The 18,080-nt window shown below is 47.7% G+C and overlaps 3 protein-coding genes across 5 annotated transcripts; all 3 read right to left on the bottom strand.

The window, feature by feature from the left end:
* Positions 1 to 1,099: 1,099 nt before the first annotated feature.
* On the bottom strand, positions 1,100 to 9,921 carry LOC147194215 (pterin-4-alpha-carbinolamine dehydratase 2). 2 transcript variants are annotated; one of them, XM_086131512.1, is made up of 4 exons: positions 9,298 to 9,921; positions 8,528 to 8,659; positions 2,439 to 2,519; positions 1,100 to 2,275 (listed from the first exon to the last, which is right to left on the bottom strand). In XM_086131512.1, the coding sequence occupies exons 1-4, from the start codon at positions 9,403 to 9,405 to the stop codon at positions 2,180 to 2,182; spliced, it is 417 nt and encodes a 138-aa protein (XP_085987638.1). In that variant the 5' UTR covers positions 9,406 to 9,921; the 3' UTR covers positions 1,100 to 2,179. The 2 variants fall into 2 exon arrangements, with proteins under 2 accessions (XP_085987638.1, XP_085987639.1); XM_086131513.1 differs by lacking the exon at positions 9,298 to 9,921 and adding an exon at positions 9,081 to 9,227.
* Positions 9,922 to 10,056: 135 nt separating this feature from the next.
* On the bottom strand, positions 10,057 to 12,718 carry txndc15 (thioredoxin domain containing 15). The gene is made up of 6 exons (XM_086131511.1): positions 12,512 to 12,718; positions 11,676 to 11,962; positions 11,473 to 11,610; positions 10,984 to 11,147; positions 10,434 to 10,564; positions 10,057 to 10,350 (listed from the first exon to the last, which is right to left on the bottom strand). Exons 1-6 carry the CDS (start codon positions 12,597 to 12,599, stop codon positions 10,154 to 10,156), a joined length of 1,005 nt encoding a protein of 334 aa, XP_085987637.1. The 5' UTR covers positions 12,600 to 12,718; the 3' UTR covers positions 10,057 to 10,153.
* A 592-nt stretch (positions 12,719 to 13,310) lies between these two features.
* c15h5orf24 (chromosome 15 C5orf24 homolog) lies at positions 13,311 to 18,028 on the bottom strand. Of its 2 annotated transcripts, none has more exons than XM_086130870.1 (3): positions 16,667 to 18,028; positions 15,754 to 16,375; positions 13,311 to 13,797 (listed from the first exon to the last, which is right to left on the bottom strand). In XM_086130870.1, exons 1-2 carry the CDS (start codon positions 16,748 to 16,750, stop codon positions 15,755 to 15,757), a joined length of 705 nt encoding a protein of 234 aa, XP_085986996.1. In that variant the 5' UTR covers positions 16,751 to 18,028; the 3' UTR covers positions 13,311 to 13,797; position 15,754. The 2 variants fall into 2 exon arrangements, with proteins under 2 accessions (XP_085986996.1, XP_085986995.1); XM_086130869.1 differs by having other exon boundaries at positions 13,311 to 14,650.
* Between the last annotated feature and the right edge of the window lie 52 nt (positions 18,029 to 18,080).

The following is an 18,080-nucleotide window of genomic DNA, read 5'->3' on the forward strand; positions in this document are numbered from 1 at the left end:
GGCCTGCCCCCCTGCGTCCTTTTTGATTCGTAAGGTGCTTTCCGACCAAAGCCCATTCAACAATCTGCCAATTTAAAAGTTTTAACTCCAAATAAGTTTGCCCGCGGAATAATCTTTTTGTGCTTCCTGTATACCGGAAGTCTTCGGACTCCCCCCCCCCCAATTGTAGCCGTCAACATTTATCTGAAAGTTGTGCGCAAGGCTACTTGGCACCAGAAGCTAATGACCTCCGTTACGTCACACCAAATTTCGAGGTGGCTGACTCGACTTCTGTTTGTCGCCTTCTTTTCAACTATTCAAACAACAAGAACACCCACGATGCTGCGTCCGTACTCTTTCCGATATTCCCAAGTCACTCTGTAGCTCACATTTGAGAGGATATTTTGCTACGGAACCCAAACGTCAATTGACTTTTCGACTTCAAGTGCGCAACTCTTGTTTTAGTGTAAAAAGTAAGATGAAGATATCCTTCGTTTGTCCCGCAATGGGGAAATTTACAGGGTTAGCATAGCATTTGTCGGCCATTTTGTTTCACCAAATGCCACCGCAAATGCTGTTGCTTTCAAACTGGCCTCCACCTCGTGGCGTGTCACCCCTTTATAATCATAAAACAAACAATGACCCAAGATTGCTTATGTTTAATATACTTATATTGTCATCCTTTTTTCCAAAAAAAAAAAAATGACACAGGAAGGTTTTTCACCGGAGCCGAGTGGCAAACAAAATGGCCGCCGCGAGCGCCGGTCAGTCAAACAAACAAACAAACAGGTGATAGCATCATGTTAATCGCAAGGAGTTAGGCTGCGATGCATCCAGACCTCAATTTTGCCTCTTTTTCACAAAACAGCCACCGGTCGAAATTTTGAAAGCGGACAATTTTGTGACACAAGCGACTTGGAAAAGGGTGAGCGAGCTGACTTACCTTAGCTTGTGTTCACTGGCAAAAGGTGGTGGAAGGCTTCCGGAGGCTTCTTGGAGAAACCAATGAGAAAGGGGCGGGGCCACATGACCTCAAGAGGGTCACATGACCCCAATACTGAAAAGCTCAGAGTGGGGAGTCCCCGCATGTCAACTTTGTGCTTGGTAAGGGAACAAAATGAAAAATTTCTTTCATCTTTATTCCCAAGTGTCTCATGGCACCTTCATTTAAGAGTTTTACTCATAACTCAGTTTACGCATGAATCAAATCCGCTTTCGCCATTATAAGGAATGGAAATACCACTATTCTGTTCCAGCCCCCCCCCCCACACCATATCCTGTTACATGCTATCTGTCTAGATATAAATGCATTTTTTATTATGTACATTTTAATATAAAAAACAAAAAATAACATCACTAAATAAAACGAATGGAAATACATGAAAATCAAAAGAAATAGAACATTTAAAAGGTAAAAATTGAATAGAGTGATTCAAATGATAAAAGGAAAAAAAACGATTAATTTAAATTAAAAACAAACGCATACCTACAAGGTCAATTCAATACAACTACAAGAAAGTGAACTACTCATGACGATTCTGAATTATAGCGCCACCTGTTGCTTGGCACTTGACAGCCTGCAAAACGCTGCCTCTGCTTTCTGCGGACTGGAGCTTTTCGATGAAATATTGTCGTCAAGTGGAATCCGGGCAGTCGCAAGCTGCCGCATCCCCGACAACCAAAGTCCAATCAACCAGTATGAGGTTGCAAGCGTGCGCTGGGGGGGGGAAGAATGTCATGCACACGCAGCTGCCCCACGGCTGCACACTCATTTTGGGATTAAGCGTGTGTGTGTGTGTGTGTGGCTGAGGAAAGCGGTTGATGTGCACTCAGCGCATCCACAACTAGTCAAGGCTGGTCGCCACAGAGACCCCGGCGCCCCACCGAGTCCATCAAGAAAAGAAAAACCCACCGGCGTTCAGGTAGAAACGACATAACATGCAATTGGAGTCCAACGAATTGGTCCAAAACTCAAAAAAAAAAAAAAATGCACCCGCAAGAGTCTTTGACCGAAATAGCTCCTAAATAGATTGCGCGAAATTGCAAAAAGAGTTGCGCATGACGAGCAAGCAGCTCGGAGGAACGCTCACGCCGCTAACGGGTCGATGAAGGCCGAGATAAACGAATCAAGGATGCCGTAACAATCATCACGCGAAAGAAATAGAAATGGATTCTTTTTTTTTCTTTTTTTTTGGACAATTCACATAGAAAGAGCGATCTTGTCAATAAACTTGGCCATCTTGATGTCTCGCTTGGACAGCCCGCCGCAGTCGTGCGTGGTCAACGTCACGTGCACCTGAGACACACACACACACACACACACACACAATTCATTTAAATGGAAAACCAATTGAGAAAAGATTGAAATTCATTTTTAAAAAAATTTGGAGTATGATTAATGTCTGTGGTCAGGTCATATCGCCTCGGCGACGGGGGCGCCGCCGATCGTCGCCAGTCACCTTGTTGTAAGTGTTGAACCACTCGGGGTGATGGTTCATCTTCTCAGCCTGCAGCGCCACTCGCGACATGAAGCCGAATGCCTGAAACGAGTCACAAACCAAAAATGAAAAAAAAAAAAAAGAGAAATGAGTCTCGATCATTTCACCGACAGCTTTGAACCTTTCGCTTGATCCATTCTTGAAGGTGCGGCAATTCTTCTCATTGTGTTGTACTTTTATGGAGATGTGAATTCCATATACATTTTTTTTTTATTTCAATATAACTTGGAACTTTGCAAGCCTTGAAATGTAAAAGACTGAAAATATAAATGCACAGTAGACGAAGAAACCCCATTGGGAAAGTTACCGTATTTGTCATGAAATAACCAAATAAAGAACTGCAAATTACATGGAAAAACATTTTTTTTAAAAAACAACTACTCTTTCCACGTAGTGACACGTACAAAGTCTGACCGAGTCTGGCAGCCAATAGGTGAATTTGTGAGTGGCCCAAAAAATAAAAATAAATAAATAAAGGAAATATTTCAAATGAAAGGCTGAAGAAAAAAAAAGTGCCATTGAAAGCGGACTCGAATTCAACTTTTCACACGTTGAGACACATTTGTAAATTGTGGAGAAAACGTAAAGCAAAGCCAAATGAGGACAGCGCTTCCCTGCAACCAGGTCGCTTCCTCGCCGTGCAAAAAAAAAAAAAAAAAAAAAAAAAATCTCTTTTGGGAGCCCGACGCGGGCGGCGGCGGCGGCGGCACGTGCAAGCGCAGGCACACACGCTTCCTATTTGGCGCTTGGCATGTGGCGCTCTCCAATCAGCACGCATGCGGCCATTACGCTCCTTGTAATTATCTACAAAGTCCCCAGCGAAATCCCTCGTCGCTGCCCGCCGCGAGGAACGCGCCCGCCGGCCGGCCGGGCCCATTTCGGAGCAATTTCCCACTGCAATCTCAATTAAGCCCCTAAACACTTCCTCCCCCCCCCCCCCCCCGCCTAATTAGATCAACTGAAAGGCCATTGTTTACGCGGCCGCCCCCGCGCCACCTGACATCAGCGAGCGGCCTGACGCGCGCAGGAAAAGGCGTGCGGGCGGGCGGCTTCTTTTCTTGCCGCTTCGGCCGCCCCGAGTCCGAAGGCGTAAGGTGACCCGGCGGCCAATTGGCGATCAAGCCCCGCCGATCAATTGGGAGTAATTGGCATTTTTCTGCAACTTGACCCGGCTGCCACCAATTTGGCCTCCGAGGGGGTCTGCTTCGTGTCGGCGCCGTGTCAGCTGCTGTCCTCGCTCAACTGGGACGAGCCCCGTCGGGTCGAGCGCTGCGTTTCCTGTTCAAGGAGGGGAAAAAAAACTCCCCGCAGCGGCCGATGGCTTGTTTGCTCGGCCTTAGCGTTAGCTACCTCTTACGCTAGCAACACGCGCCGTCGTTTGGGATTTCCATCGCTGTTGCGCTCAACATTTTCAAATGAAGCCAATGATTAAATGTGACCTCGCCTGCACATCGCTTTCATTGATACATCGCCAACAGCGTTAGCTCGGCGCAAGATTAGCTAACGCTGTTGGCGATGTCGTTTTAAATTCATTGCGGGAAACTTTCACCACTTTACCCGTGATCAAATGCGTCACAATGGGTACACCGGTTGTGATCACGGAAGACAAAAGAATCAATTCCGCGGTGCGGCTCTTCTTGGCAAACAGCGTTAGGCCAGTTTGAGTGTGGCTCAATGCGACCGATTGGAAAACGTGGTTGCCGTGACGCGAGAGTACTTGAAGGGTGAGGTCGTTGAGCTAGCATCGTGCTAGCCGAGCACGCGGCTCAGGTTCAGAGGAGAGTCCGACGTGAAACAAAAGAAGTGCGAGGCAACCTGAAGCCTGAGAAGACGAGCTGGGAGACAGAAATGAAGGGGGGGGGGGCTTGTCCCAGGTGGGTGGGGGTCCACTAATCCCGAAGTACAAATGAAATCGGATGACGTGGGCCTCCTCCCTCGGGGCCGGTCGCGGGACGCGAGGGCTGGGTGGGGGTGCGGGAGGGGGGTCAGCTCGCTAACCGCTGCCCCCCCCCCCCCACACACACTTGGAGACGGGACCACGGCAACGGGAGACGAGCACTCGGCCGGGCGACGCTTTGGGGCAACCCCGACCCCGCCTCGAGAAGAACCACCTCTGTTCGGACAAGTGTCGTTGTCGTTCTCGTTCTCGTGACGACGACGAAAAGACGGAGCAGCCGCGCTCATGGCGATGCTAACCTAAGACTGACGCGGCTAGCACGTTTCGGAAGTGCAACACTTGACACGGACGTGCGACTGGAACCGCGTTGAAGCCGACAACATCCAACAAAACGAGCATGAAGCCTTTCGCTTCCCACCGACTAAACCGAACTCGAAACGGATCGCCGGACGCTACGTACGCGTCCGTCCGGAGGAGTGCGCGATAAACGTTTCAAATAGATGAAAATCGTTTTCATGATTTCCATCCATCATGTTCTTGGTGTGTTTTCCAAATCCAGTCTCGAGTTTTCATTTGAACTTTTAAGATGTGCAAAATGACATTCCGTCAGAGCTGAGCTGCCGCTTTTTTTTTTTTATGTCCTCGTGACGTCATTTCAGCTCATCCCGAAACTTTCTTTCAGGTGCGCTACAGGCCCGCCGCCGCCGCCGCCGCCCCCTCCGCAGCGGCGCAGCTGTCAAAGTGCGCTAATTTGACGTGACGCTGGGCAGGCCCCCCTCCTCCAATAATCAGAACCACAAGAGTCGCCCCGTCAACCCCTGCGCCGCAGCCCGGCTCCCCGTCGGCCATTTTGCAGCTATTACGGCGTGATTGTCACACAACACGGGATGAGACGCTCTGACCGCCGCCGCCTGGAAGGAACACATGTCTGTTATTTACAGATCGGCTTTCCGCCGCCGCGCCGTCCAAAAGGGGGCTTAAGACGAGCGCCCGCTCCGCCTTGCCAGGACTAAGTGCATGCAGATTGCGCCTCGCCTCTCGCCGGCCCAAACGCGCGCGCGCACGGCGACATTCTTGTCGGGACGCCAATCGCGCACCCGACGGTTAGCGCGTAACCACGCCCCCCCCAAGGTCGACGGCCAATGAGGCCGATGACGGGGGGCCGCGCCTCTTACGTCTCATCCGTCCTTCCAGAAGCTTCCAGCTGGCGGCCAAGGCCCGACCGCGAGCAAAAGTCCGCACTCTCCATCTGCTCGCTGGCTCGCAGGCGGCATCCCGATTCGCGGAAGATGACGGACAGATGGTGTTGCTCTTCGTCGGAACAAGTTTCGACTGAATGGCGGGCCTGCTCGATGAGGTTTTTCCTCTTAGTGCCGGGGGTGGCTTGTCAAAATGGCTGCTTCGAACCAACATGGCCGACTTCCTGTTCAATTTGGGGCACTTTTTTTTTTTTTTGGGCATCCTATTATGACAGACACATTGAGCAATTTTGGTGTGCATCAGTGAAATCAGTGGGCTACGTTTTTCAAACTTTGGGGGGGGGGGGGACGAGGAAAGAAATAGGGCCCAAAATGGCCGCTGCAGAGCAAAATGAGCCACTTCCTGTTCAATTGGAGCGCACGCGTCCTCGAGACTTGACTGATGGACACATGGACCTCATGTCGTGTCCATCTGTGAAATCCGTCGTGTCCATCGAGCGCGACTGGAGGAATTTGTCCAAATTGGGTGCTTCAAACCATAATGGTCTCTTTCCCGTTCAATTTGGGGCATGCCCGCTTGAGACTTTGGTGCGTCCGGTTTCATAAATGCAGGCACCCAATTTGGTATCAATCAGCGAAAGCCGTGTCACGGGCTGAATTTACCCGACTTTCCAGGGGAACTACGAAAAGGAATTGACCCGAAACGGCAGCCGCAAACCCGAACGGCAGACTTCCTGTTCGATTGTCCTTTGGGGACTTTTTGGTGGGTCCTCTCATCATTGACGGGTCCACCAAATTTTCCTGTCAGTCAGTCCAACCGGTTTCGGGGGATGATTTTTATTTCTTTTTTTTCCCCCCAAATGTTCAGGGTGCGCTACTGAAAGAGGAAGAATGAAAGCGAGTCCGAGACTATAGGATGGCTTGCTCGACAAACATCAAACCGCCAGCAGTTCTATCTTGGATGCCGCCAATCAACAAATAAATGGAAACAAATAAAGGCCACGCTCTTGCCTACGTAGAGGAGCGTAATCCCCCGGCAGTTTGCGTGCGGCGTCCGTTCCAAAGCAAACAGTCGCGGCCAAATGCGAAGCAGATGGCGGCATCGCTAAACAACATGAGCGCATCAACGCACTTTTCAAAAAGGAAGCTGGCGCGACACCACATGATGCCATCCCGTCCCGACGTTTCCACTGGGCGCGGACGCCGCCTCTCGGAAGGCCGGTCTGATGAGGAAAAGGGGGCTAGTGGCGGGGGCGCTCGCCGCCTGACGCTTTCCACTCGCTCAAATCGAAGGGAAGCAAATCAACTGGGGGACAAGCAAGCAAGTCCAGCTGGAAACGCCGCGCCTTTTATTGATGGGGAGTGCGGCTCTAACGCCCCCTAAAGGTCATTGAGGGAAAGTGGCCTTTTATTATATATATATATAGGTGTATATATATATATTTTTATATAATTACATTTCCTTTTGGGGGAGGGAGTTAGCAGGGGGGGGGGTTGTGATTGCAAGCGTTGCTTCTTTGGTGGCCGTCATTAATACCTTACAATTGAACGTAATGAGTACGCAAATTAAAAAAACAAAACAAAACAAAAAAAAAACACCTGACAACTATTTGGAAGGGCCCGGCGTGGAAGAAGAATTTTGGTGCATGTCATATTTTTTTTAAACGGCACCTTTTTAAAGACAAGATGGACACAAATGTTAGAGGGCGTTTTGACATTTTTCATGATTTTATTTTTTCATCCACAGTCCAAAACTGTTTTGGCTACTTTTCCTTCTTCCAGATCTATGGTTGTCATCACATTTTTTTTTTTGCCCATCACTAATATCCTCCTCCCGTGGTTTTAATGGGACGGGGGAAAGCTATGTCTGGCTGTTCTAAACTCCTGTTTCCAAGCCAAAAATTCTGCCCGTGGAACTTGTGGCTGAGGCTTAAACTTGCCATGTTGTACTTCTGCGCGTCGCAGCCAAATTGGAATTGTCACCCCCCCCAAAAAAAAAACTTCTTTTGTTTTGTGGGCAAAGCGAGGCCTCCGCATGCCTGATGAAAATTAATTTCATGATGAGCTTTGCCAACATTTGTCCAGACTGGGACAACTCCAGGCCCGCGAAGGCTTTTTTTTTTTTTTTCTTTTAAACAATGGCCAGATGAAACTTTTTAACCAATTTGATTTGTTTGCGAAAGGAAGGGCCACCTGGCTCGTGTCAGCCTAACGCGGGGCGACATGCGGCGGTAAGGGGAGAGGAGGAGGCAGCCCGCGTGGGGAGGCCGACCTCCACTTCAAAAGCGGGGAAGTGTAAAAAGGGCGAAAACAGCACGCTTCCCAGGGGCTAAAACAAGCGGCGGGATTAGAGGAAGTCCGCTAAGCGGCCTTGAACGTCCCCAACCAAATTTTATACAACTTGGGTGTTTTGTTCTTTTGGCAATAGCATTAGCTTATCTTGGGTGTGTCTTTAAATGTCACCTATTAAACTTGATTCTTTGCATTGCTTCTTTTACGGAATATAAACGTTTTTACGGCAATGGTAAGGCCACATAAGTATATGTAAAATAATACTACAACTACTGTACATTCATAAATTGACAGGCAACAATCTTACCCTAATGTTGTTTTTGCTCATTGAGCAAATATAAGGGCTGGGCAATAAATATGACATCAAAATAAAATCTCATATTACCCCCCCTCGAAAAAAAAAAAAAAAAAAGTAATGCAACTTTAATCAAAATATGAATGGAAACGCGATCTAAGCGTGTCCAGGATTGCCCTTTCAAATTTGGCAGTAACTAACCAGTTGGAGTTTGTTAAAGGAGTGGGCCAAATCCCCCCCCCCCCCGCAAGAACGGTATATTGAATTTTTAAGAGTCTATGCGCGCATCCGAATACACCAAGCACACAGGTTAAGGTGGTAAAACTGTTACCGGTAATACTTTTTTGGAGCAATTTAGCAAACACACCTGGTTGAAGGTTTTAAAGTGAAGCTCCTTGTAGATTGCGTCACGGTCCTCCACCTCCATCCAGCCTGTGGCCCTCAACTCCATCACATGCTGGTCCCGGTCAGCCGGAGCAAGCCAATGGGAGTCCGATGACTGCACAAACAACAAGTTAGCGTGTTTTGTTGACACAACACATATTACAACGGGAGATTTTGGTAAATAGACACTTGGCAAGAAAGATGCTTTGTGTGTGCGATGCCCGCTGGAGCCACGAGATGGCAGTGCGCCGCCATCAATAATGAAAACCGACACAACAGGCAAGCTGGGACCACCGAACTAATGACCATGAATTACCAACTATTTTAAAGGCACAATACTGTTATTATTATTGATGCTCTGAATTTAACAATTCGGGCTGCTCTGTTATATCTTATCACTCGATATTCAATTCGGCGTCGTAAAGATGTGACAAAAAGAACTCGGCAGAGAAAGAAACAAATGTATAAGACACTCCCAGTGGTCCCACAGATGACATCGAAACCAAATAAACGTTGAAATATTTCAGTCACCTGACCTCACACATTAGCCGATCTGGACGACGACTCATACGATGCCCGAGAACAGTCTCAAATTGTGTTTACTCGCAGTACTTTTCGACCTCACGCGTTTCCCTTCTTTCAACACCTTTTACCGACGGGGTCAGGCGGAAGTGTTACGTCACAGCGGAGCCACGCGGATGCATACTTAATAATAAAAAAGACACACGCGACGTGGCCTTGTAATTCACTCACCATTTTAGTAGAGCTCCTGGTGATATGAGACAGGCTCAGGCCGGTGAACGCGAGCCGAGTGCGGGGCCAAAGGCTGCTGACTGCTGGGCTAAATATTAACCAGGACATTCTGTGGCGCTCCGCGGGTTGTCCTCCTCCACCGCCACTCGTAAACTCCTTCTGTCCCCCTCGCAACGCCACACACTCGACCGAAGTCCTCACTTTGCACCGGAGCTGTTCACGTCACCGCCTGCTTAAAATGACCACTTTATGCGCCAGGTTACTACATGTCGCTACAGTGTGACATCCTGATCAAGTGCCATCGGACCACGGACGGGAGAAAAAAAAATCTGCAACCATTGTTAAACGCTATCCTTTACAACTGAAGTTTGTGCTCTGCGTTTTCTTACTTGTTCACCATTGCGAGCTTTGTGTTGTTACTAAGTATGCATCTGTGAATGTCCGCAGGCTCTCACACTGTTTTCGTTTATAAACGGAGTCCCCAAGCTTTTGGCCAAAAGGGACCGGGTCGTGGTCATATTTTAGCCCCCGTCAATCACTCCGTGCGGCCCGATGCCAAATGGGCCGTGAGACTTGTCCTTGAGGAAGGGGGCGGCGGCACTGCTCTATAAGAGCAGTGAGACCACACATGCTCTCAGTCTTCTTCCTTGTCAAATGCAGAATCTGTTAAACGGGTAAAAATCGGTACATGTGTGCAGTGAACCCGCGTGAAGCTATTTTGTGAGTGGCCCCGCCCGCAGTCAAACCAAGTCTCACACACTCGCTCAGCGGCCTCACCGCAGCATCTTTACTAGAAATGTTCTCCATGAAACCAATCGTGAGAAAAGGGGAGCGTCCGTTCACTCCGGCGTTTGGGTCAGTCCTGATGTTCGTGCTCATGTCCCGGGATGAGCCAGCGGATGCTGTCGGCGCGTAGGATCCCGTAGGCGGTGAAGCTGGCGATGAAGAGCACGGAGAAGACCAGCAGCCAATCGACACAAGCGACAGGCACGCCGGCCAGCGGGCCCAGGTGGTCGGCCGCCGTCACGTTTCTCTCCGGCCCCGCCTCCAACCCTTGGGAAGAAGCGCGCGTGGACAGAGTTATTTTTTTGGGGCGCGCGGCTTTCGGACATGTGCCCGTTTGATTTGCTATTCACCCGTCTGGTTGGTAATGAAGGAGGCCAGCGTGTCCAGGGTTCTCTCGGAGTGGTTGAAGCGAGCCATGGGTTTGGCCCCTTGGAAGAGGAGGATGTTGGGCACCGCCACCGTCCCGAAACGCGTCGATAGGCTGGCGAAACACATGGAGCGGCTTTTGACGCTGTGGCTTGCTTGCGTCCTTTGTGTTGGAATTGGCACGGAAACGGCCACCTTTCCTCAAGCTAGTCAGAGGAATTCATGCACGCCTCCGAAAGGGGGCAGTCGCACTCTTACATACGCTCAGTACACACAAACACACGCGCGTGCACACGCGAGCGCTCGCACGGTCACTAACCGTCTCTCACTCACACAAACTCACTGTTTTACGCGCACACTGTCACTAAAATAACGAACTCACTCTGACTGGCAGCCCCTTTTGTGATGCACATTGCCACCCCCTAGAGGATATGAGCAGAACTGCACCAACGGTTTTCCAGCCGTTTACTCCGCATTCTCGCCGACACCGAAGGAAGACACGCGGCCGCGTCCGGTCGCGTTGGCGGCGGTCACCTGCTGTGCGTTGAGGCGTCCAGGGCCAGGAAGTGCACGGCAGGAAAGACCCGAGGCAACGCGTTAAAGTGCGGCGCCAGGCCGGCCGAGAATTGGCACCAGGCCGTGAAGAAGAGCACCACGGAGCACTCGCTGCCATTGACGCTCAAGAACTCCATCAGGTCCTGAAGGGAACACCAAAGTCACTCTTTAGGACAATAGCGGCCCTGCTACCGTTCAGTTTTGGTGGGTGTGCACACTTAATGCAACCACGTGATCTCAGGACTTTCTTCTTACTCCCTCAGCTCAAGAAAAATTCCCTTTTTTCCCCCCAATTGAGTTGTACAGGTTAAAGGTCACATAGAGCTGGACAAAGTGTTGATTCATCTTGGTCAAATTTTTTTTAGATACATCACCAAAATATGGCATTTGAGGATGTGTGGACTTTTCAGAACCGCTGCATCTCCCTCACCGAAAAGTGTTCCAGTGTGCGCAGCTAAGGCGCGTTACCTGCGATGCGTTGAGGACGTTAACGGCCAAGGTGTCCACGCTGCTGACGTTTCTCTGGTCGCAGTTGACCTTGAAGGTCTTGGCGGCCTCTGCGTTCTTCTCCTCGGCGGCGGGAGCGTGGACCATTTCCAACGTCACCTACGCCACCGTAATCATCACAACACGTCCACACGTACAGTATGACCGAGGACATCTCGTCGTACCTGCTGAGACATCTCGGCATCTTCGTCCTCGGCGGGGGGACACTCTGCACCGTCGTCACAAGGCGGCGAGAAGCCCGACCGGGCGTCTTGGACGTTCTTGGGGAAGAGAGACTCCATGTCGGACGGGTCGATGGCGGCCTCACTACCCATCACGGCATCGGCCATCTCAGCCGTTTTGAACTGACGCTTGAGGAACATCGGATCCTCGCCCTCCGCAAGTTCAGGGACGCCCTCTGAGCGCAACGTCGCTACCGCTTCCTCTTCCGACAGCGTGGACTTATCGTTCTCTGAGAAAGAATACATTTAAAGGGTCATGGTAAATAATGCTTTGCCATCATCGCTTTTCATGACTCGCGGCAAGGCTCGTTCATTGCATTACAGAAAGTTCACTTTTTGATTGCTTGTCCAACAATGCCTGCCCTGTTTGGGGTTTGCTCTTTATAAAGTTACCAATTGAGGCTTTTCAGTTTAATTCAATTCAGTTTTATGGTACATTTACAATTTTTGAACCGTTGATATCAGCAATTGCAACAATTTTTGGATGTCAATTAGGGATTCGATCACAAATGGAAACAAATGAATGGATTTCCGACATAGTTATTCCATCTGTGAGATGTGTTTGCAACCGGTTTGTAAAACCTGAGCGTTCAACCGAGTTTATGCCCAATGTGTCCAGTGACGACTGATTCCCAAGACTGTTCGACGCAAACGCACATGACACGTCGCGGCAACTAAGCGATTCAATGAATAATTTGTGCGGAATCACGAGCGTTAAGTTGCCATCCGAAGCGTCACGTTTTGCTAGCACGACGACCGCTAAGCTCGCCGTCACTTACCCTGCGATGTCGCCGGCCGAAAGCTCAACACCCAAACGAACAATAACATTGAAGACAGTTTAAAAGTCGCCGAAACAGTCCTCGACATGTTTCTTTCAGAAATGGGTCACAGCTGCGTGTCGCTACAGTTAAGACATGTTGGCGAGGTCGAAGGCTACTATTTAGCGAAGCGGAACTTGGTTTAGGAGCCCGACAGCGGACGGCTCAAAATGTAACACCGTCTCCCAACATCCGTTTGTGGACAGATTCTCGTTTGAAGCGAAATGATTTGGTTTCTTTTTTTTCAATTCGATTAACACATCTTGGATCAATATCCAACAATAAACTAATCACTGAAAACCACGGATTTGATTAGTATTTTTCCAACATGTTTTATAACTTTTCGTGCATACTGGCAGTGACAAACCTTGTACAGTACTGTACATACAAATAATCTATAATTGTGTCATTCTAGAATCGGAGGACATTTTACGACCGACCCGTTAAAATTGAACGAATCCGGTAATAATTTGATGGAAATGCTAGATATACACTCAAAAAAAAAAACGAGAAACAAGTCATTTGGGGGAAGACATTTTCTAATATGGTCATAAGTCATAAAAGTAAAAAAATATATACAGTCCTTTTTTTTACCAAGCCCCTTTCACTTAAGTTCATAATTATTTTGTGATTTATTATTCAAAAATGGTTTTCCATCATGTCGTGGCATTTTTAAACATTGAAATTATACTGAAAAATGTCTTTTTGTTTAATATTTACAACGGCAGCATAAGCAATAAAAAGAGAAAGGGAGAAAAAAAACGTGTCAGGTTCGTCTTTATTACACAACTTTTGGACACTCCACAACAACCATGCAGGACTAAAATGAACAACTATATAGACAAAGTTGTTTTTTTTTTTCACCGAACCGCGTCGACATTATTTACATGTCTTGATGTTATATTGATGACGGCAGCGAGAGGAAAAATGACTTCAAACCAAGCACGGTCCATTCATGTCAACGTTTCCATACAAAATCACGTCTCTATTGAACAAAATGGCCTTATGTTTCGGCTTAGTTGCATGAGAAAGTTATCATAGCAACCCCACAGCCACTTCTTTGCACCTTTCATTTCACCCAATGTCGGAACACCATGACCATATGCGCATGTGGGTGACTTTTGTTGACTTGTTCATGAATGACAAGGACATCTGAGCGGTAGTCCCTTTGCATTCGTGTCTGGGCGTGAGCTGTGGCCAACAGCAGGCCCCGGGTGAGCGTGTGCATTGTTTTACTGTTCTTCAAGCTGAAAAATAAAATGCATTGAGAACTGTTTTCCGCATGCAAGGGCATCAAAGCAAACTAGACTGTTTAAGAAATTTAAAAAACACCATAATTTGGGGAGTGAATGATGAGCCAAAAAGGGGAAACTGAAAAAGTTGTGAAACTAGGACAAAAAAATAAAATTATACAATATTTAGATTCCTATAAAGTGAAAAAGGGGTTTTGGAAAAGTAGAGCGTTAAAAAAAAGTAGTAAGTAGTAAGAAGACAAACTAATTAAACGTGAGGTATATTTACAGAATGTTTTACAGCCGCTCCATTAGGTACCTGTGTGCCTAATGAAACGTCAGACGAATGTAACAATTGTTTGAAGCGTGAAGTGCTTTTTATTCTCTTTGTGTTGCTGAAATGAATGACATCATTCATATTCTTTGGTCCAAAGGTGCCACACAAACACGCAACACACATTTATCAAAACACGAGCGCAATAATACTGCTAAAAACATTGTCTAGTATGAAAGACATGTGACAAGATTATTGCACCAGATGGAACATTTTTGGACTCCTCACCAACGTGAAAGGGGCCAAATGGGCGAGTTTTGCACTTTCGTCATGTCAGCACTGAGTTCTAGTTTAAAAAAATAAAAGAAAATAAAATAAAATGTCAACAATGATGTCCTAATTAATGAAACTGCATTTATGGTCCTTAGTGTGGGTCGTACAAAAGCGTTTTGCAACTTGGCCGATTGAAGGGAAAAAACAAAACACAATTAGAGTCTAGTCAGCTCAAAGATTTCAACGTCGCTGTGTCGTCGACAAGCGGCTTCAAGCCCTAATACTGGAGCATGAAAACACACTTGGGAGCAAGTCTGGGAACTGGGGAGGGGGAAAAGGAAAAAAAAAAAAGAATATAATTTATTTTTACAATAAATATAATTAATCCAATAGTAAAGTACAAAAAAAGCTTCTGAGGACATAATTATTTAAAATTGTAGCGTGTGCATTCCGGCAGATTGTGGATGTAATTCAAAATTTTTGGCCAATAGATGACCCCCCTCCCACCCCCCATTTTGTTTGACACTAAATTTGAAAGAGGAAGAAAGAAAACGTCAAGTATTTCAGCTCAGCCTCGTTTTTTTGTTGAAGATCATCTTTGGTCCTGCTTTTGATGCTGGACTTGAACTTTCAAATGTGCATCCTTGGACACGATACTTGATGTATATTGTCAGATGAGAAGTTATATTGACTTATAGATTACCTTTTGGGAAAGAACAAAACAAAACAGGCTTTGTGTCCTGTAAATACGAAAGGGATCATCAGTACACCGTTTGGACAATATTTTGGTTTGATGCATTGCTCTTGCCATGAATGTTTTAAAGTGCTCTATAAAGACAGCCGAGTTGAGTTCCAAAATCATGCCGAAGTGGAGTATTTCTATGATGCCGTATCCTGTTATTGGTCGAGAACGGAACCCCTGCCATGGAGGCGGGTTGACTGTGGTTGGCACCAAAGCAATACTTTTAAATTAGACATGGCTTTGGCCTGATCACAAAAACACCAAATAGGTTTTCCCCCCATTTATAACGGATACATCCATGGACACAAATATGCGGGGAGACTCTGTATTGTCATTAGGTGAACACACACTCACACTGGACCAACACCCCCCCCCCCCCCCCACTCTCAAAAAAAAGCTACATGGAGCCACGCCCGCGGATCACCAAACTGTCACATCATGTGAAGGCGATCAATGACTGATTCCATTTCGAACTCCACCGTTGGAGTGTCCTAAACCGTTGAAGGCAACGTTCGTGGTGCCTTCACAGGGCGCGCTGTTGCACAAATGTCTTTTTCCTCAATTCCCCATTCGGAGTGGGTAGAAATATCGTTTGTGAGATAATAGAAAAGAGATACCGGGGAAGCGGATTTATATATTAAAAAGGAAAAAAAAATCCATCATCTTAAAAAAGTGGGGTTACCTCATTCCGTGGGGGTCTTGTCCTTGCAGGAGGCTTCACAGATGATCTCCTTGTGCGCTAGCGGGTACGGGAAGGCGGCTCCGCTGCATGCGCCGCCGTACGGCAGTTTGTTGAGGCGGGAGAGACCCTTGATGCTCCCGGGGGGCCGCCCAGGGCTCACCTTGTAGCCCGCTGCCCTGGTGGTGCCCAGCGGCCTGCCGGGGCTGGTTTTGAAGCCGGCGGCGCGGGTGGTGCCCAACGGCCGTCCCGTGCTGGTCCGGTAGCCGGCCAGTTTGGTGGTGCCCAGCGGGCGACCACGCCGCCCCGTCTTGCCGCCTCCTTTGCTCTTCTTCTTACCGTTGTCCCCCCCCGCCGCCGGGTCGCCGCTTTTGCCGGCAGGGAGCTTGGCAGGGCCCAGGACTTCCTGTCGGGGGCACGCCATGGGCTTGAGCCCGGGCCCGGGCGCCGCCATGGACGCGAGCGTCATTTGGACGGACGAAGGCGGTGGCGGAGGTGGGTAGAACTTGTTGGGCTGCGTGGGGCAGAGGTCAAAGTGTGTGGCGGGGTGGTGGGCATCCTCGGCCAGGCATGACGGCCTGGCGTTCATGCAGAAGTCGCCGCTCGTCACCTGGCGCATCATCTTCTGTGTGGGGCCAGCACAGCTGGTTAGTCGCGCATAATTCACTGAAAACATTTTTTTCTATTGAGAATTTAGTCCGCGGTGAGGAATGTTTGTCTGAATAATTCATGTCACTTTATAGCAATGGGGAGCTCACTACAACAAGCAGAGGACAACATCCAGTTTGCTGCCTAAACGGGTTGCGGGAGAAAGCGAAGGGAATTTTTTTGGGCGAGGGGGGAAGTGCGGGGATTTTAAATAGGATTAAAAAACACATTGCTGTTGACGGCATAAAACAAAGTGGCACATACTCACCAACATCCCCTGAGTTGAATTGACTCTAATGACTTCAATGCACTGCTTTTGTGGATTATCAAGATTGTCACATTGGACATTCATTCCACATTCTCTGCAGTGTGCACTGAACACACTTGTACAGGAAATTAATCATGCTCCTAGCCTGTACAAAGACATTCATGTTGACATATTCATGCTCCATCACGTTTTGCATAGAATACATATTGTGTATGTTATTTGGATGAATGTGTAGCAAGACATGGTATATAAATTTATGTGGGGACGAGCGTCTAATAGTTCAACAGGTATCGATTGGCTATGAACCGCCCATTTGTGAACATTTTCTTTGGTTGATGCTGTGAATTTTTTTTTCGAATGGGAAATGTGTGCCTTGGCTAGGTTAGGGATGTTTTTTTTCTTTAAAACATGACAACTTAAAAACAACAGAAAGGAAAATTCGTCCAAACTTTTTTTTTTGTTTTATGCGAGCACTTTCGACATTGAATAGCATCGAGAAAGGGACAGAAAGAGCTTCTTGATCATTTCAGCAGCAAGATAAACAAGCAGAGTGAGCGATGGGTAAACCGGGAGGTGTGTGCAGGACTCTGGTCCTACTTATCTTTAGTGTGGGTGAAACTCATTCACAAAATATATAAAAATAAATTGAAAAAAAATAAATCCAAACCGCGTGCACCGCTTTCGGTTCTGGCATCTTGTGTGATGAAACGGCGAGCAGCGTACAATGGTTCTTTTTCTTCTTTTTTAAGACAAGCGTTAGCATCAATGCTAGTATTTAAAAGCCAAGATATAAATAATAAAAACACCCGTGTTCACAATTAGCACTTGTTTAGATGATGACATTCATACCTTAGGTTAATGGTCGTCTGAGGTCCGCGCGTAAATAGTTAAGGAATAAGTAATTTAAAAAAAAAGATTTTTCATCCTTCAGAGCGCAAACGGGTTCATTTTTTGCCCCTTCACGACACCGCTTTTCTTCTTCTTGCCTCTGGGGGGGAGGCGTCACCGCATCGTACAGCCTTGGTTTCAAACGCTAACACGTGAACTGTGACTAAAAAATAAGGATGGTTATCTTGTATTTTTTTCCCTAATCTGCTGCTTCCGCGGCTTTAGACGAGAAACGCAGCCATTTTCCATTAAAAATTAATAAGCGGCGAGAGCGATGCCAAGTGCGCATGCGCAAAACGGAGACCGTTCGGAAGGAAGCTTTCCTGCTTCCCCGCCCCCTTCCTCGTCCCCACAGTGGACGCCGTATCATCTGCCCACAAATTTTCATTTTTACGTCAAATGCGAACATTTAGAGACACCAATTGGCGAAAAACAAACCGTTTTGTTCACCTGTTATACTGTTTTGATGCATTTCAATCGCAACCTGAGTTTTAGACGCCTATATTAACACCAGTGTGCACCACCA

This window comes from Hippocampus guttulatus, chromosome 15, assembly GCF_054856545.1.
Source record: "Hippocampus guttulatus isolate MCC_2025c chromosome 15, RoL_Hgut_1.0, whole genome shotgun sequence".
Classification (NCBI taxonomy): Eukaryota; Metazoa; Chordata; class Actinopteri; order Syngnathiformes; family Syngnathidae; genus Hippocampus; species Hippocampus guttulatus.